This window comes from Oncorhynchus keta, chromosome 5 (assembly GCF_023373465.1).
Source record: "Oncorhynchus keta strain PuntledgeMale-10-30-2019 chromosome 5, Oket_V2, whole genome shotgun sequence".
NCBI classification, from domain to species: Eukaryota; Metazoa; Chordata; class Actinopteri; order Salmoniformes; family Salmonidae; genus Oncorhynchus; species Oncorhynchus keta.
Window position 1 is genome coordinate 5,419,477 of NC_068425.1, and position 16,749 is coordinate 5,436,225.

Sequence of the window (16,749 nt, forward strand, 5' to 3'; positions counted from 1 at the left end):
ACAAAGACTTTCTTCTGAAACTCGTCAGTCTATTCTTGTTCAGACAATTGAAGGCTATTCCTTGCGAGAAATTGCCAAGACACTGAAGATCTCGTACAACGCTGTGTACTACTCCCTTCACAGAGCAGCGCAGACTGGCTCTCACCAGAATAGAAAGAGGAGTGGGAGGCCCTGTTCTGTTATAATCTCTGATGTCTCTCTGGAGGGCAACGCTTTCCCTAATTTCTTTCACCTTTTTGTCTAGAGACTGGACATTGGTGAGTAATATACTCGGAAGCGGTGGGTGGTGTGCACGTCTTCGAAGTCTGACCAGGAGGCCGCTCTGTCTTCCACTTCCACGTTGTTTTGGATCAGCCTCTGGGATTTGATCAAATGTCCTGGGTGATGGTCCAAACAAAGGATCCGCTTCGGGCAAGTTGTATTCCTGGTCGTATTGTTGGTAAGTTGATGCCACTCTTATATCCGATAGTTCTTCCTGGCCATATGTAATAACACTTAATATTTTCTGGAATAACCATGTAAGAAATAATACATAAAAAAACAATATTGCATGGTTTCCTAAGGACTCGAAGCGAGGCGACCATCTCTGTCGGTGCCATATTGCATGATCAACGAAGGGAAGGAAGGTGGAGGGATGTTGAATCGGGTGTGAAGCAGCCTCACCGTTGCTTCCTCCTTCTCCCCAGACTGACCATAAGATGCAGACCATCAGTCCAGAAGGGAAAAAAAGCCAATTGTTATGCTCACTTAAATGTTCTGAAAAGAACAACATTGGCAGGGCAATTCAAGCATAGCCAATATGCAGGGACAATGAATAAGGCATATAACCTACTGCACAAACCTCATTGCTAAATAACTGTTTTTAACTGGTTAATGTTGCATTGGCAAACGTTTAAATAATGTTTTATTTAAAAAAATCTGAGCTGTAGATCGCGGCTTTCAAAAGGTTGGTGACCACTGATAAAAAGCTTCGATATATAATATAACAACAAAAAATTGTACAACACCAGATGAAGCCACACCAAAGATGGCCGAAAAGAAAGTCCATGAAAGGTGCCCTGCGAAGTGCCTGTGGGTTATGGCGAAATAAACAAATTGAGGTCCTCTTATCTTTAGCGAGCTAACTAGCTGAATGCTATCGTTCAGGTATTCACATATGCGGTAACAGGTAAGGAAATCTCTCAATCTATCGATTTATGTCAGGGGAAATAACTTGGTCAAATTATTAGCACGAAAGTATCGTCATTAGTAAGCAGCTTTAGCTAGTTTTGATAGTAAAAAAAAATAGGCGACGCAGCTCATTGTTTTTAGCCACCCCCTAGCTAATTTTAGCTAGCTAACGTTAGCAAGCACCAACAAGCGAACGCCATCTAGACAGTATCACTTGAATTGTAAGGTAACTAACAATTTACCTGTAAACGAACTTCATTTTATTAGCAAACTAGGCTTACAGGTGGGTGGATGTAAGTTGGTTGGCTAGTTTGATGATTTGTTGCTAATTAGACTGCTAGCAGGGTAGCTAGCTACTGACAATATCAATAACCAGAGCCATATGAAAGGAATAATCAACTAGGGGCTATGCGTCCGATGGAAAATAATGAACAAATCAAATTGTATTTGTCACATGCGCCGAATACAACAGGTGTAGTAGACCTTACAGTGAAATGCTTAGTTACACGCCATTAACCAACAATACTTTAAGAAGTTAAGTAAAACATAGAAAATAAAAGTAACATAATTAAAATGCAGCAGTAAAATAACAACAGCGAGGGTACATACAGAGGGTACCGGTACAGAGTCAAAGTGGGAATGTGTGTTGCGCGGAGTGGAAGTAACCTTCCACGGAGTTGCATTATTTTCCAGAGAACGCATAGAGCTCCTAGTTGATTTATCCCTTTTAATACCATGGCTATAAATGGACACATTCGCAGGTAGAAATGTGTTCGACACCACGGAATTCGTTAGCAAGTTTACTTGCTTTGGTAACCAAACAAACATATTTGCTAGTTAACCATTAGTCCTAGCTTGCTAATCTGGAAATTCGACTTTTGCTTTCAAATGCAGCTCTAAAATAGAACATGTAAGATTGAAATAGCCGTTTAATTATACCATGCAATTTAGGGAAATATTACACGCTCTAGAATACCCTTCAAGCCAATCAGAAACGAGTATTCGTTGTAGACGTTTAGTTATAAAGTGGTTGGTTCGAGCCCTGAATGTTGATTGGCTGAAAGGCGTGATATATCAGACTGTAACATAGGTATGACAAATTACTATTTAGTGGTCCAACTAAGTTTGTAACCAGTTTATAATAGCAATAAGGCACCTCTGGGTTTTGTGGTGCAGCATCCACTTAATTTTAAATTAATAAGGGACATTTTGTATAGCTAGTGAAGATTAGCTTTCAAGTTAACTTCATGTCATAAGAATCATGAGTTTTCATGAGTAATGGCAAGTCAGCATTTTACACTTACATTTTAGCCATTTTCAGATGCTCTTATCCAGAGCGATCTACACAAGAAATTGGTGTTAAGTGTCTTGCCCAAGGGCACATTGACAGTTTTTAGTCTGCTCAGGGATTTGAACCAGCAACCTTTTGGTTACTGTTCCAAGGCTTTTAACCACAAGGCTACCTGCCGGGCACATTCTAAATGTAATCTGTGTGTTACTAGTTTCCTGTCCAAAATTGTGATCAGTAAAGTAACGTTTGGATTACCCAGACGCAGTAATGTAATCTGATTACTTTCAGTTTCTTTTGGATTACGTTCGCCTTAGGAGACATTAGAAGAAGACATAAATAATCCATCAAACACATTTGGTGTGTCATAGTGGTCTCTGACTTGTGGTCAGACACCTTCAGGTGGAACAAACTAAAACTGAATTGAATGTCATTGAGAAAACCAATGAGTTATAATATAGTTTTTCATCTAGTTTTTCAAATGTATCTGTAATCCGATTACTATATTTTTTGCTTGTATTGTAACTGATTGTAACCAGTGAAGTTTTTTGTAATAGTTTTACATGTAACTGATTACATGTTATCAATTACTCCCCAACCCTTAACCCAACTATAGTATATCTGGACATTTCTAATAAAAATGTTAGTTAGCAAAACCACTAGAGAACAAGGATGTGTAGCTATCTAGCCATGTTAATTGAGTGTTTTTATGTCTCCCCACAGGACTGTGTTAATGAGTAGAAATGTCTGGTATCGCTCTTAGTAGACTGTCACAGGAGCGCAAAGCATGGAGGAAAGACCACCCATTTGTGAGGAGCTACCATACAAACAATGAAAATGAACTTGTTATGATGATTTGCAGAAGGCAAGCTTGTTCCTCAAAACTTATTTCCCCCCTCTCTCTCTCAGGGTTTTGTTGCTGTGCCTACCAAAAATCCTGATGGCACTATGAACCTTATGAACTGGGAATGCGCCATTCCAGGGAAGAAGGGGGTATGTCAACTTTCACATTCTGTAGTTTTTATTCTAACAAGATCCAACAATCACTAGCAGTCTGTCAGAATGAGTAAACGGATATCATAGTCTTTCTTATCGTACATCAAAAAATGGCCAACACAAATGTAAACTGATGTGTTCTCAGTTAAAGGTGTTTTTTATAGTGTGTAGGCACTCCCTCGTGAGCTGGAACAATTAATGGATGTAATGACTATATTCTTCAATTCTCTAGACACTGTGGGAGGGAGGCCAATACAAACTCAGAATGCTGTTCAAAGATGACTATCCTTCCTCGCCGCCAAAATGTGAGTAATCCTGCACATGATTACCTCAATAGGAAGGTGTTGATGTCACTGTCTGATATATTTCCATTTGTTGGTTGATAGATAAGATTATTACATAGGGAAGTGCAGCAGGAAAGTGACAAATGGGGGAAAAAATATTCTTAACATTTAAACAGCCATCATGCTGCTCTTGCTTTCAGGAGAGTGACGCGTGTAGCTTGTTGTTGTTGACCAATACATCTAGAGCCTCCGTGTGGCAAGTTATTAGGAGATATTTAGGCTAATCAGTGGGAGATGGAATTAAAATTACAGAACTAAAGGTTAAATGAGAAGTACCGGCTACAACACCAAGAGCCAACAGGTAGGCTGGTACTTAATAATCTGAATAGTTGTAAGGGGAGAAAGCACAGTTATGTAGTCTCAAGTAGCCAAGCTAATGTTATCTAGCTTACTTAACATGTTTCTCTAATTTTGATGCAGTCAAGACAGGTACTATGTAATCAGATGAGGTGATAAATAACTAGCAATAAGTTAGCAACCAAGTCGACTCGCGCTGGTCAACTCTCTCCCCTCCCTGTTCCCCTCGTCACTCAGACTCACACCGCAGGTCCCCTCGCAGCTGCCTGCTTGAGCTGCTACTCTCATACTGTATATACAGTGGGGCAAAAAAGTATTTAGTCAGCCACCAATTGTGCAAGTTCTCCCACTTAAAGATGAGAGGCCTGTAATTTTCATCATAGGTACACTTCAACTATGACAGACAAAATGAGAAAAAAAATCCAGAAAATCACATTGTAGGATTTTTAATTAATTTATTTGCAAATTATGGTGGAAAATAAGTATTTGGTCAATAACAAAAGTTTCGTCAATACTTTGTTAAATACCCTTTGTTGGCAATGACAGAGGCCCTAGTCATTTTTGATATCGATGATAAGGAAGTCAACATAAATACTTTTTAATAGAAATCATCTATTCTATATCCTCTCAGGCAAGTTTGAGCCGCCCATTTTCCACCCCAATGTCTACCCATCTGGCACGGTGTGTCTTTCCATCCTGGAGGAGGAGAAGGACTGGAGGCCAGCCATCACCATCAAACAGGCACATACACACACACACACACACACACACACACACACACACACACACACACACACACACACACACACAAAATACATAAAGAATGGGAGAGGCATCAGTGATTTCACCGGTTTGGAGGAATGTACTACATTGGCTAAACAGGCATCAAATTACTGTATATTTTATGTGGATAAATGCATGGTATTCCCTGGTCGAGTGATTGTCTTCTCATCTACATTGTTTTGTATTTCAATCCATTCTAAAAGCTGACTTAATCTGCTTTGTATTCACAGATCCTGTTGGGTATCCAAGAGCTACTCAATGAACCCAACATCCAAGACCCAGCACAAGCAGAAGCCTACACAATTTACTGGTGAGTTTTGGTTGAGATCCTTTTCTCTTTTTGAACGTTGTACTATATAATTGATTCAGGCAAAGGGGCTCTTAGTGTGCTTCATAAGACACTTGCAAACATACACAATCCCACTTCGCTAAACTGAAAAGTATAGCCTTGTTGAGTGATACTCAATTTTATAATGGACTAATCCCCCTTTGTTTCCTCTTTTAGTCAGAACAGAATGGACTATGAGAAGAGGGTGAGGGCGCAGGCCAAGAAGTTTGCCCCCACATAAAGCTCAGCCTGAGAAGCCTGATACAACACCTGGGTACTGAACAGCAAGCAGCACTTAGAGGACCAATCCAATGATCAATCTACAATTTGATATGTTCTTCTTCACATGAGAAAAATGTAATGTAGCCTACATGAGAGCCATTTTAAAACAAAACAAAAAAATGATTATTTTTGTCCAAATTTCTTTTTGCCAAGTTCACTTCTAAAGCATGCTTAAATCACATGCCTAAAACACTTTCATTTTATTTAATAAGACGCCATTTGCATTTGTGATCTGTAAATCAGGAAGCAACTTTGCCTGATATTTAGTCTTATCAAATATCACTTATTTAATAACAAATCATTTTGAATTGTAGTGTCTGATGCATCATTTTGAAACAATCTGTACTTAAATAAATTACCCCCCAAAATGCAGACAGAAAATCACCCAAACATAAGTGAGCCTTATTTTTTGAAATGTCTGATCACATTGAATTTAATTGTAGATTTTTATTGGGATGTCTCTTTAATAAGATGGATGTCAGAGCTGAGAGTGTGCTGCATAGAGAGCTGAAGAGGTTTACCTCCAAAGACTTGAGTGTATGTACATAATATAAATATGTAGGTCCATATGGATCTTATGTTTTTTTCTATTGTTTTAGCAAGTTGATATTTGTGTGTGGTATTAAAAAGTAATGAACACATTTTAAATGTAAGAATTGTGAAATAAAGTTAATTGAATGGGAAATACAAAACTGTTTGTCCTTTCTCCTTTTTTCTTTGATAGTTGAATTTTTTTGTCTGTGTGTGGTAAATGTACAGAATATTAATATTTAGTAGGTAGACTTTATTTGAACTGTTATGAGGGATTAAGGTATACACTTTATTTCCCTGTGGTGGTATATTGAATAACTGAATGACCTTTAGCTCTGAATATGGAGTTCAAATTCACGTAATGCGTTCTACTGTATCGGAGCGTCTTACGCTTCTTTTAGTATAATTGTGACATCGTTATCCAGATAACGTGTTACTCTTCACGCTGATTGGACGATGAGTGGTGTTCAGAACTCTAATTTATTGAGGTAAAGTTAGCTGCAGGATCGCAAAAATACACCGTGACTGAGGCTCTGAATCGTAGCACAGATGTAAGTATATTTAGGCTAACTTTAATAAAATAATGTAAAATGTAATTTTCACTTTCGGGAATTATATTCCATGCACCTGGCACGTGATAATTAAACGCGCCAACGATTGTTTTCGTAGCCCACCTGTCCAAGCTACAATGTATGTCATGTCAGGAAAATAAGGTTGTCACATTTTTCCGGTTTGGTTCAGTTTGAGCTTTGGTTTAGGCTATGTCCTAATGAGGGTAAGATTGTATTAATACTATTTCATTTGACCGCTAATGCGGACACACTGTAACATAAGGCCTAGTCCTTCAGCGTTACTGTATTGTATACATTATCTTTTTTGAAAGTAGACGCACCTGTCAACTGTGCAGAAGTAATCTTATCCGCGGGAGGGCAGCACAATATAATTCTCTGTTGGGTTTAAATTAACCTTTTCAGTGGCATATAGTCCTTTTGAAAGCCAATACTCTGTCAAACAGTTACTATAAATCGAGAAAAGTTTATTTTGAATCTCTATTAGCAGATGTTGATTTATGACTCATGGTTTCCCAAATGTTTGTGCATCAGATTTATTATAAAGGATCTTATAATGCTGCATCTTTTGATGGAACACTGGACAGTGCATGTTGACATGGGAAACCTACAGGACTGTACCAACAACAAGAACATTTGTGGTCAGGCAGTGCATTCTTTAGTTCAGTTCTCTGCTTACATGACCTAGAATCCTCTTCGCCTCTTGTTTGTTAGTCAAGGCAATGACCTCCACCGGCCAGTCGGAGACAACAGTTGGAGACATGCCGCAGGTCAGTAGCGTAGGAGAGGGATGGAATAATTCAGTTTAAATACCAAAACTTGGTATTCCACAACAACCTATGTACACTACAGAGCTCTCAGCTATGTTTTTGCAACTGTGTGTGTCTGCATGTGTTTGTGTGTTGAAGGTGAGAGTTTTAGCATGCCCCGAGGTTCCTTCTCTCTTTCTGCCTCACTATACTGACACAGAGTCAGCCTTCGTCCCTCCCCACTGCTCCTACCACAGCCTGGGACACTGTCTGCGCACCAACATATTTCCAGGTCAGTGTTGCACCAGGTCACTGTTGGGCATCCCTGATTCAGTATGATACCAAAGTGAATTATCTGTGACAGAATTATCTGTGACATATACAGTCAAGGATTACTGTTCCTCTATCTAATGCTCATGTTCTTTTCTTTTCCTGTCCATGTTTCTATTCTATTCTTCCCAGGAGCTCCTCTGGTGTGGAAGTCCCTGGTAATAGACTCATACATTGTTCACCCCTTGCCTGCCCCTCCTACAGACCCCCAGTGTTGGTACGGCCGCAGGACTGATGACATGGGTGGGTGACCTGCTGCTAATACCACTTATTGCTATATAAACTATTACTACCACTACTACTACCGCTCCTATTAGTACTATGAATACAAATAGTGCTACATTATTCATAAAATGCTTTGATAATAAGTTAGATAATAGCTAGATAAAAAGCTAATACGTTAAAAATAAACACCACTTATTTGATTACTACTACCAATGATATGACGACCTATCTTTGCTACATCCACTTATACCAAAACTCCCTTTTTATTCTCCTTCCTTGTATTGGTTCTTTCATAGTGAAATGGACGGAAAGAAACATTGTGAATCAGAAGTTGAACAAGACGCTAAAGGCAATGGAGAACAAAGGGTCTAAATGAGGCCATGATGCAGTGGCCATTTCACACCCTCTCACCGCAGCACCCATGCACCTTCCACATAATTTACACCTCTTTTTACACATATCTACATGCAAGCCCTTACAAACCCTTTCTGGTACACTAGGTCACGTACGCATGCACACACTTGCACATACACGTACACACACACACAACCATTGCCACAAACTCTCAAAACGTTAAAAAAAACAACCCATGCTAAAACAACCATTTGTATGTAGACACAAGTTCATGATCTCTCTTTTGCCGCAATAAAAGCAGAACAGCATCCTTCACCTTCACCTGATGTTCTGTGTATTGTAGGGCTCATTTACTTCTGAGGGGATGTATTCATAGCTGTCATCAAAAAATCTACTCATAGTACTGAAACCCACTGAAAGTGATTATATGGTTAAACCAGTAATCTAATCCAGTTTCTATCGATATTCAGATGAAACGGTAAAATGTCAATTCAGTTTTACCAACAGAAGAAGATGACATAAACCACAATTAGGTGGTTACCACATCAACCAATGTTATTTTTAGGTTGGAAAGTTGTAGTAGCTGTTTTGAAGTATTTTTCAAGTACTTTTTGAAGTAATATTGAAGAAAATGTTTACTTAATCTGTGCACAAGTCTCAAATGTACATGTAAGTAGCTGTAAACCCTTGACCTTATTATCAATTAAGTTGCTGAAATGACAAGAATATGAACTGATGGAATGAATGAAACAGAAAAGAATGAAAATGCTCAAAGGATGACAACGGTTGGAGGGGATTTTTGTCTCGGATGTCTTTTTACCATGAAGAAGTAGCAGACTAATTCAAAATGGCAGCATCACTGACGTGGTTTCAACGAAAAACCACAGAAACTGTCTTTTTGTCAGAACCTCATCTCTATCTTTGTTGTCGTGTTCAGTCTAGAGGCTATAGAGACTATCCATACTGGGGCTTTAGAGGATAAAAGGTGTTTTTTGAAGTTATACTGATTCACTTTACTCACCCAACAATAAGACATAAACTGTCATACTGAGCCGAGTGGAAGGAATACTGAGATGTTGTTAATAATTCATCTCAAAAGATCATGTTCCCCTTTCTCCTGCTGACATTTAGTGGGGGGTTTTGTGCGTCATGTTACTCTTACATATTTCTTGACTGTGGTGTCATATTAGGGAAATTCCAAATTCATTATTTATTTAGTTTATTTGTCACGTGCGCCGAATACAACAGGTGTGTAGACCTTACAGTGAAATGCTTACTTACAGGCTCTAATCAATAGTGCAAAAAAGGTATTAGGTAAACAATAGGTAAGTAAAGAAATAAAAACAACAGTAAAAAGACAGTGAAAATCAGTAGCGAGGCTACACACAAATACCGGTTAGTCAGGCTGATTGAGAAAGTATGTACATGTAGATATGGTTAAAGTGACTATGCATATATGATTAACAGATGCAGATATTCCGGGTAGCCATTTGATTACCTGTTCAGCAGTCTTATGGCTTGGGGGTAAAAACTGTTGAGAAGCCTTTTTGTCCTAGACTTGGCACTCCGGTACCGCTTACCATGCAGTGACCGCTTACCATGCAGTGGTAGAGAGAACAGTCTATGACTGGTGTGGCTGGGGTCTTTGACAATTTTTAGGGCCTTCCTCTGACTCTGCCTCGTGTAGAGGTCCTGGATGGCAGGCAGCTTTGCTCCAGTGATGTACTGTGCTGTACACACTACCCTCTGTAGTGCCTTGCGGTCGGGGACCGAGCAATTGCCGTACCAGGCAGTGATGCAACCAGTCAGAATGCTCTCGATGTTGCAGCTGTAGAACCTTTTGAGGATCTCAGTACCCATGCCAAATCTTTTTAGTTTCCTGAGGGGGAATAGGCTTTGTCGTGTCCTCTTCACAACGGTCTTGGTGTGTTTGGACCATTCTAGTTTGTTGGTGATGCGGACACCAAGGAACTTGAAGCTCTCAACCTGCTCCACTACAGCCCCGTCGATGAGAATAGGGGTGTGCTCTGTCCTCCTTTTCCTGTAATCCACAATCATCTCCTTAGTCTTGGTTACGTTGAGGTTGTTATTCTGGCACCACCCGGCCAGGTCTCTGACCTCCTCCCTATAGGCTGTCTCATTGTTGTTGGTGATCAGTCCTACCACTGTTGTGTCGTCTGCAAACTTAATGATGGTGTTGGAGTCGTGCCTGGCCTTGCAGTCGTGGGTGAACAGGGAGTACAGGAGGGAACTGAGCACGCACCCCTGGGGAGCTCCAGTCGTGAGGATCAGCGTGGCAGATGTGTTGCTACCTACCCTCACCACCTGGGGGTGGCCCGTCAGGAAGTGCAGGATCCAGTTTCAGAGGGAGGTGTTTAGTCCCAGGATCCTTAGCTTAGTGATGAGCTTTGAGGGTACTATGGTGCAACTGCGACCTGGCCAAGATAAAGCAAAGCAGTGCGACACAAAGAACAAAGTTACATGTGATATAGAAACGTACAGTCAATAACACAATACAAAAATCTATATACAGTGTGTGCAAATGTAGTAAGATTATGGAGGTAAGGCAATAAATACACCATAGTGACAAAATAATTACAATTTAACGTTAACACTGGAGTGATAGATGTGCAGAAGATGAACGTGCAAGTAGAGATACTGGGGTGCAAATGAGCAAAAAATAACAATATGGGGATGAGGTAGTTGGGTGGGCTATTTACAGATGGGCTGTGTACAGGTGCAATCAGTAAGCTGCCCTGACAGCTGATGCTTAAAGTTAGTGAGGGAGATATACTCCAGCTTCAGTGATTTTTGAAATTAGTTTCAGTCATTGGCAGCAGAGAACTGGAAGGAAGGGTGTCCAAATGAGGAGTTGGCTTTGGGAATGACCAGTGAAATATACCTGCTGGAGCACGTGCTAGGGGAGGGTGCTGCTATGGTGATCAGTGAGCTGAGATGTGGTGGGGCTTTACCTTGCAAAGACTTATAGTTGACCTGGAGCCAGTGGGTTTGGCGACGAATATGAAGCGTGGGCCAGCCAACAAGAGCATACAGGTCGCAGTGGTGGGTAGTATATCAGGCTTTGGTGACAAAACGGATGGCACTGTGATAGACTGCATCCAATTTGCTGAGTAGAGTGTTGAAGGCTATTTTGTAAATGACATCACCGAAGCCAAGGATCGGTAGGATAGTCAGTATTACGAGGGTGTGTTTGGCAGCATGAGTGAAGGATGCTCCGATTTTAGATTTAATTTTGGATTGGAGAGGCTTAATGCGAGTCTGGAAGGAGAGTTTACAGTTTAACCAGACGCCTAGGTATTTATAGTTGTCCACATATTCTAAGTCAGAACCGTCCAGAGTACTGATGCTAGATGGGTGCGGGCAGCGATCGGTTGAAGAGGATGCATTTAGTTTTACTTGCGTTTAAGAGTAGTTGCAGGCCACAGAAGGCGTGTTGTATGGCATTGAAGCTCGTCTGGAGGTTTGTTAACACATTGTCCAAAGAAGGGCCAGAGGTATACAGAATGGTGTCGTCTGCGTAGAGGTGGATCAGAGAATCACCAGCAGCAAGAGCGACATCATTGATATACAGTGCCTTGTGAAAGTATTCGGCCCCCTTGAACTTTGCGACCTTTTTCCACATTTCAGGCTTCAAACATAAAGATATAAAACTGTATTTTTTTGTGAAGAATCAACAACAAGTGGGACACAATCATGAAGTGGAACGACATTTATTGGATATTTCAAACTTTTTTAACAAATCAAAAACTGAAAAATTGGGCGTGCAATCAAGTCTCCGTATAAATACACCTGCACTGTGATAGTCTCAGAGGTCCGTTAAAAGCGCAGAGGGCATCATGAAGAACAAGGAACACACCAGGCAGGTCCGAGATACTGTTGTGAAGAAGTTTAAAGCCAGATTTGGATACAAAAATATTTCCCAAGCTTTAAACATCCCAAGGAGCACTGTGCAAGCGATAATATTGAAATGGAAGGAGTATCAGACCACTGCAAATCTACCAAGATCTGGCCGTCCCTCTAAACTTTCAGCTCATACAAGGAGAAGACTGATCAGAGATGCAGCCAAGAGGCCCATGATCACTCTGGATGAACTGCAGAGATCTACAGCTGAGGTGGGAGACTCTGTCCATAGGACAACAATCAGTTGTATATTGCACAAATCTGGCCTTTATGGAAGAGTGGCAAGAAGAAAGCCATTTCTTAAAGATACCCATAAAAAGTGTTGTTTAAAGTTTGCCACAAGCCACCTGGGAGACACACCAAACATGTGGAAGAATGTGCTTTGGTCAGATGAAACCAAAATTGAACTTTTTGGCAACAATGCAAAACGTTATGTTTGGCGTAAAAGCAACACAGCTCATCACCCTGAACACACCACCCCCACTGTCACACATGGTGGTGGCAGCATCATGGTTCGGGCCTGCTTTTCTTCAGAAGGGACAGGGAAGATGGTTAAAATTGATGGGAAGATAGATGGAGCCAAATACAGGACCATTCTGGAAGAAAACCTGATGGAGTCTGCAAAAGACCTGAGACTGGGATGGAGATTTGTCTTCCAACAAGACAATGATCCAAAACATAAAGCAAAATCTACAATGGAATGGTTCAAAAATAAACATATCCAGGTGTTAGAATGGCCAAGTCAAAGTCCAGACCTGAATCCAATCGAGAATCTGTGGAAAGAACTGAAAACTGCTGTTCACAAATGCTCTCCATCCAACCTCACTGAGCTCGAGCTGTTTTGCAAGGAGGAATGGGAAAAAAATTCAGTCTCTCGATGTGCAAAACTGATAGAGACATACCCCAAGCGACTTACAGCTGTAATCGCAGCAAAAGGTGGCGCTACAAAGTATTAACTTAAGGGGGCTGAATAATTTTGCACGCCCAATTTTTCAGTTTTTGATTTGTTAAAAAAGTTTGAAATATCCAATAAATGTCGTTCCACTTCATGATTGTGTCCCACTTGTTGTTGATTCTTCACAAAAAAATACAGTTTTATATCTTTATGTTTGAAGCCTGAAATGTGGCAATAGGTCGCAAAGTTCAAGGGGGCCGAATACTTTCGCAAGGCACTGTATATATACAGAGAAAATAGTCGGCCCGAGAATTGAACCCTGTGGTACCCCCATAGAGACTGCCAGAGATCTGGACAACAGGCCCTCCGATTTGACACACTGAACACTATCTGAGAAACCAAGGCTGTTGAGTCTGCCGATAAGAATGTGGTGATTGACAGTCGAAAGCCTTGGCCAGGTCGATGAAGACTGCTGCACAGTATTGTCTTTTATCGATGGCGGTTATGATATCGTTTAGGACCTTAAGCTTGGCTGAGGTGCACCCATGACCAGCTTGGAAATCAGATTGCATAGCGGAGAAGGTACGGTGGGATTCAAAATGGTTGGTGATCTGTTTGTTAACTTGGCTTTCGAAGACTTTAGAAAGGCAGGGTAGGATAGATATACACTGCTCAAAAAATAAAGGGAACACTAAAATAACGCATCCTCGATCTGAATGAATGAAATATTCTTATTAAATACTTTTTTCTTTACATAGTTGAATGTGCTGACAACAAAATCACACAAAAATTATCAATGGAAATCAAATTTATCAACCCATGGAGGTCTGGATTTGGAGTCACTCAAAATTAAAGTGTAAAACCACACTACAGGCTGATCCAACTTTGATGTAATGTCCTTAAAACAAGTCAAAATTAGGCTCAGTAGTGTGTGTGGCCTCCACGTGCCTGTATGACCTCCCTACAACGCCTGGGCATGCTCCTGATGAGGTGGCGGATGGTCTCCTGAGGGATCTCCTCCCAGACCTGGACTAAAGCATCCGCCAACTCCTGGACAGTCTGAGGTGCAACGTGGCATTGGTGGATGGAGCGAGACATGATTCAGGTCTGGGGAACGGGCAGGCCAGTCCATAGCATCAATGCCTTCCTCTTGCAGGAACTGCTGACACACTCCAGCCACATGAGGTCTAGTATTGTCTTGCATTAGGAGGAACCCAGGGCCAACCGCACCAGCAAATGGTCTCATCTCGGTACCTAATGGCAGTCAGGCTACCTCTGGCGAGCACATGAAGGGCTGTGCGGCCCCCCAAAGAAATGCCACCCCACACCATGACTGACCCACTGCCAAACCGGTCATGCTGGAGGATGTTGCAGGCAGCAGAACGTTCTCCACGGCGTCTCCAGACTCTGTCACGTCTGTCACATGTGCTCAGTGTGAACCTGCTTTCATCTGTGAAGAGCACAGGGCGCCAGTGGCGAATTTGCCAATCTTGGTGTTCTCTGGCAAATGCCAAACGTCCTGCACGGTGTTGGGCTGTAAGCACAACCCCCACCTGTCGATGTCGGGCCCTCATACCACCCTCATGGAGTCTGTTTCTGACCGTTTGAGCAGACACATGCACATTTGGGACCTGCTGGAGGGCATTTTGCAGGGCTCTGGCAACGCTCCTCCTTGCACAAAGACAGAGGTAGCTGTCCTGCTGCTGGGTTGTTGCCTTCCTACGGCCTCCTCCACGTCGCCTGATGTACTGGCCTGTCTCCTGGTAGCGCCTCCATGCTCTGGACACTACGCTGACAGACACAGCAAACCTTCTTGCCACAGCTCGCATTGATGTGCCATCCTGGATGAGCTGCACTACCTGAGCCACTTGTGTGGGTTGTAGACTCCGTCTCATGCTACTACTAGAGTGAAAGCACCGCCAGCATTCAAAAGTGACCAAAACATCAGCCGGGAAGCATAGGAACTGAGAAGTGGTCTGTGGTCACCACCTGCAGAACCACTCCTTTATTGGGGGTGTCTTGCTAATTGCCTATAATTTCCACCTGTTGTCTATTCCATTTGCACAACAGCATGTGAAATTTGTCAATCAGTGTTGCTTCCTAAGTGGACAGTTTGATTTCACAGAAGTGTCATTGACTTGGAGTTACATTGTGATGTTTAAGTGTTCCCTTTATTTTTTTGAGCAGTGTATATCTGCAATAGTTTGGGTCTAGAGTGTCTCCCCCTTTGAAGATGGAGATTGCATAGCTGTGTGCTTGATTTTATACAGCTGTCAGCAATGGGTGTGGCTGAAATAGCCGAATCCACTCATTTGAAGGGGTGTCCACATACACTATATATACAAAAGTATCTTATTTTCAATAAGTGTGGGTGTCACAAGCACTTTCATTATGTGGCTTTGAATTAAAAGTCTTAGCCCAGCCGTAACTTTTCACTCTATTCTAAAAATAGAAAACCAATTAGGCTACCAATTATATAATATTTCTAAAATTAAATGTTTGAACACCAAATGAGACTTATTGTGGAGTTTAGGATATGATTTCAATCTGATTAGAATGATAGAATCTGGGCCCCACTTATAGTAATTACCAAACACTTTCTACTAAGCTAACATATGGAATTGTTTTAAGATGGTCATACCAATGGTCATTTAGCTATTTGATTTAGAATGTTATGGCCCTTTGGGTATCTTTTTATTGAATTTCTTATTATTTGACGAAACATTGAATTTGTCCTTACTGCTAATATCCCATTGATAATGCAATTAACAGATGGACAAATGGACAACATAGCACATGGACAAATACATAGTTGAAAAATACATCAAAAGTAAGTGTGTTTGTCCTATATCTGAGAGATCTAAGAAAGATCAGGAAATTATTACATATCTTTTTTGCCCATATTTAACCTTTTTTGGGGGGGTGCTTTTTTTAAACTGGTATCGGGCTATCTTCTGACGAGTCTTGTGGGCACCCTAGAGCAAAACGGAGAACACTATCGTGTTCATGAGGTAATAATAGTTTGCATGTGGTGCTTCATTGTATCTGGTGGACAACAGTCTGAAAAATAACATGTTGCACCTTAACACCCGACTTTTCGAGCAAGACCTCAAAAAGGCCTATAGTTAGCAAACTTCAGAGGTGTTGTGATATGATTAGCACACCTTCTCTTTACAAAACGTTGTTCTCACCTCCTCCCATCGTACACCACAGTCCCCCCCCTGTGGTCTACAGATGGAGATTGTTTTTCTTATTGCCTCTGTACACAAATTACACATAACATTGAGGCCTAGCGCCAACTTCCTGCCACAAAGCGGACTCTGACCTTTCAACAAGCGTTGTGTGTGTCACCTACACCACCCCCGCCTCTCTTCTGCAAGCCTCTCTTTACCTATGCTGCAGAGTGAAAAGTACTCAGCCAGAACCCATATATCTGGGGGTGTCAAAAGTGCCATCATGGCCAAACCAACGCATTCACTCGCGTTCTGTGAACAAACAGGCTGTTGTTGCGACATAAGCCTGAACTTCACTTTGTTTGTTGAATACTTTGTTTCTCACCGTTCACATAAAGAGTGTTTCTACAATGCCCTCTTGTACCAAAAGATAAAGCATGAGTTAAGATATGCAGATACACTTCACAGGACCTGCTCATCTCAGTGTGCTAAGCATCTACTACAGCATGCATTT

General features: G+C 41.3%; 2 protein-coding genes across 3 annotated transcripts; both read left to right on the plus strand.

The window, feature by feature from the left end:
* Positions 1–1,011: 1,011 nt before the first annotated feature.
* Positions 1,012–6,180, plus strand: LOC118384377 (SUMO-conjugating enzyme UBC9-like). Its single transcript, XM_035770856.2, has 7 exons — positions 1,012–1,168; positions 3,182–3,267; positions 3,368–3,451; positions 3,687–3,759; positions 4,727–4,836; positions 5,109–5,188; positions 5,384–6,180. Exons 2-7 carry the CDS (start codon positions 3,202–3,204, stop codon positions 5,445–5,447), a joined length of 477 nt encoding a protein of 158 aa, XP_035626749.1. The 5' UTR covers positions 1,012–1,168; positions 3,182–3,201; the 3' UTR covers positions 5,448–6,180.
* Positions 6,181–6,434: 254 nt separating this feature from the next.
* LOC118384754 (testis-expressed protein 33) lies at positions 6,435–8,990 on the plus strand. Of its 2 annotated transcripts, none has more exons than XM_035771492.2 (5): positions 6,435–6,570; positions 7,303–7,358; positions 7,497–7,629; positions 7,800–7,910; positions 8,189–8,976. In XM_035771492.2, the coding sequence occupies exons 2-5, from the start codon at positions 7,311–7,313 to the stop codon at positions 8,266–8,268; spliced, it is 372 nt and encodes a 123-aa protein (XP_035627385.1). In that variant the 5' UTR covers positions 6,435–6,570; positions 7,303–7,310; the 3' UTR covers positions 8,269–8,976. The 2 variants fall into 2 exon arrangements, with proteins under 2 accessions (XP_035627385.1, XP_035627386.1); XM_035771493.2 differs by lacking the exon at positions 6,435–6,570 and adding an exon at positions 6,677–6,794 and having other exon boundaries at positions 8,189–8,990.
* Positions 8,991–16,749: the final 7,759 nt, after the last annotated feature.

Bases quoted from the DNA above. Each gene is read 5' to 3' on its own strand.
- LOC118384377 (XM_035770856.2), top strand. From the start codon at position 3,202: ATGTCTGGTATCGCTCTTAGTAGACTGTCACAGGAGCGCAAAGCATGG. The intron at 3,268-3,367 runs GTGAGGAGCTAC...TCTCTCTCTCAG, and splicing joins GGAGGAAAGACCACCCATTT to GGTTTTGTTGCTGTGCCTAC. The intron at 3,452-3,686 runs GTATGTCAACTT...TCAATTCTCTAG, and splicing joins CCATTCCAGGGAAGAAGGGG to ACACTGTGGGAGGGAGGCCA.
- LOC118384754 (XM_035771492.2), top strand. From the start codon at position 7,311: ATGACCTCCACCGGCCAGTCGGAGACAACAGTTGGAGACATGCCGCAG. The intron at 7,359-7,496 runs GTCAGTAGCGTA...TGTGTGTTGAAG, and splicing joins CAGTTGGAGACATGCCGCAG to GTGAGAGTTTTAGCATGCCC. The intron at 7,911-8,188 runs GTGGGTGACCTG...GTTCTTTCATAG, and splicing joins CCGCAGGACTGATGACATGG to TGAAATGGACGGAAAGAAAC.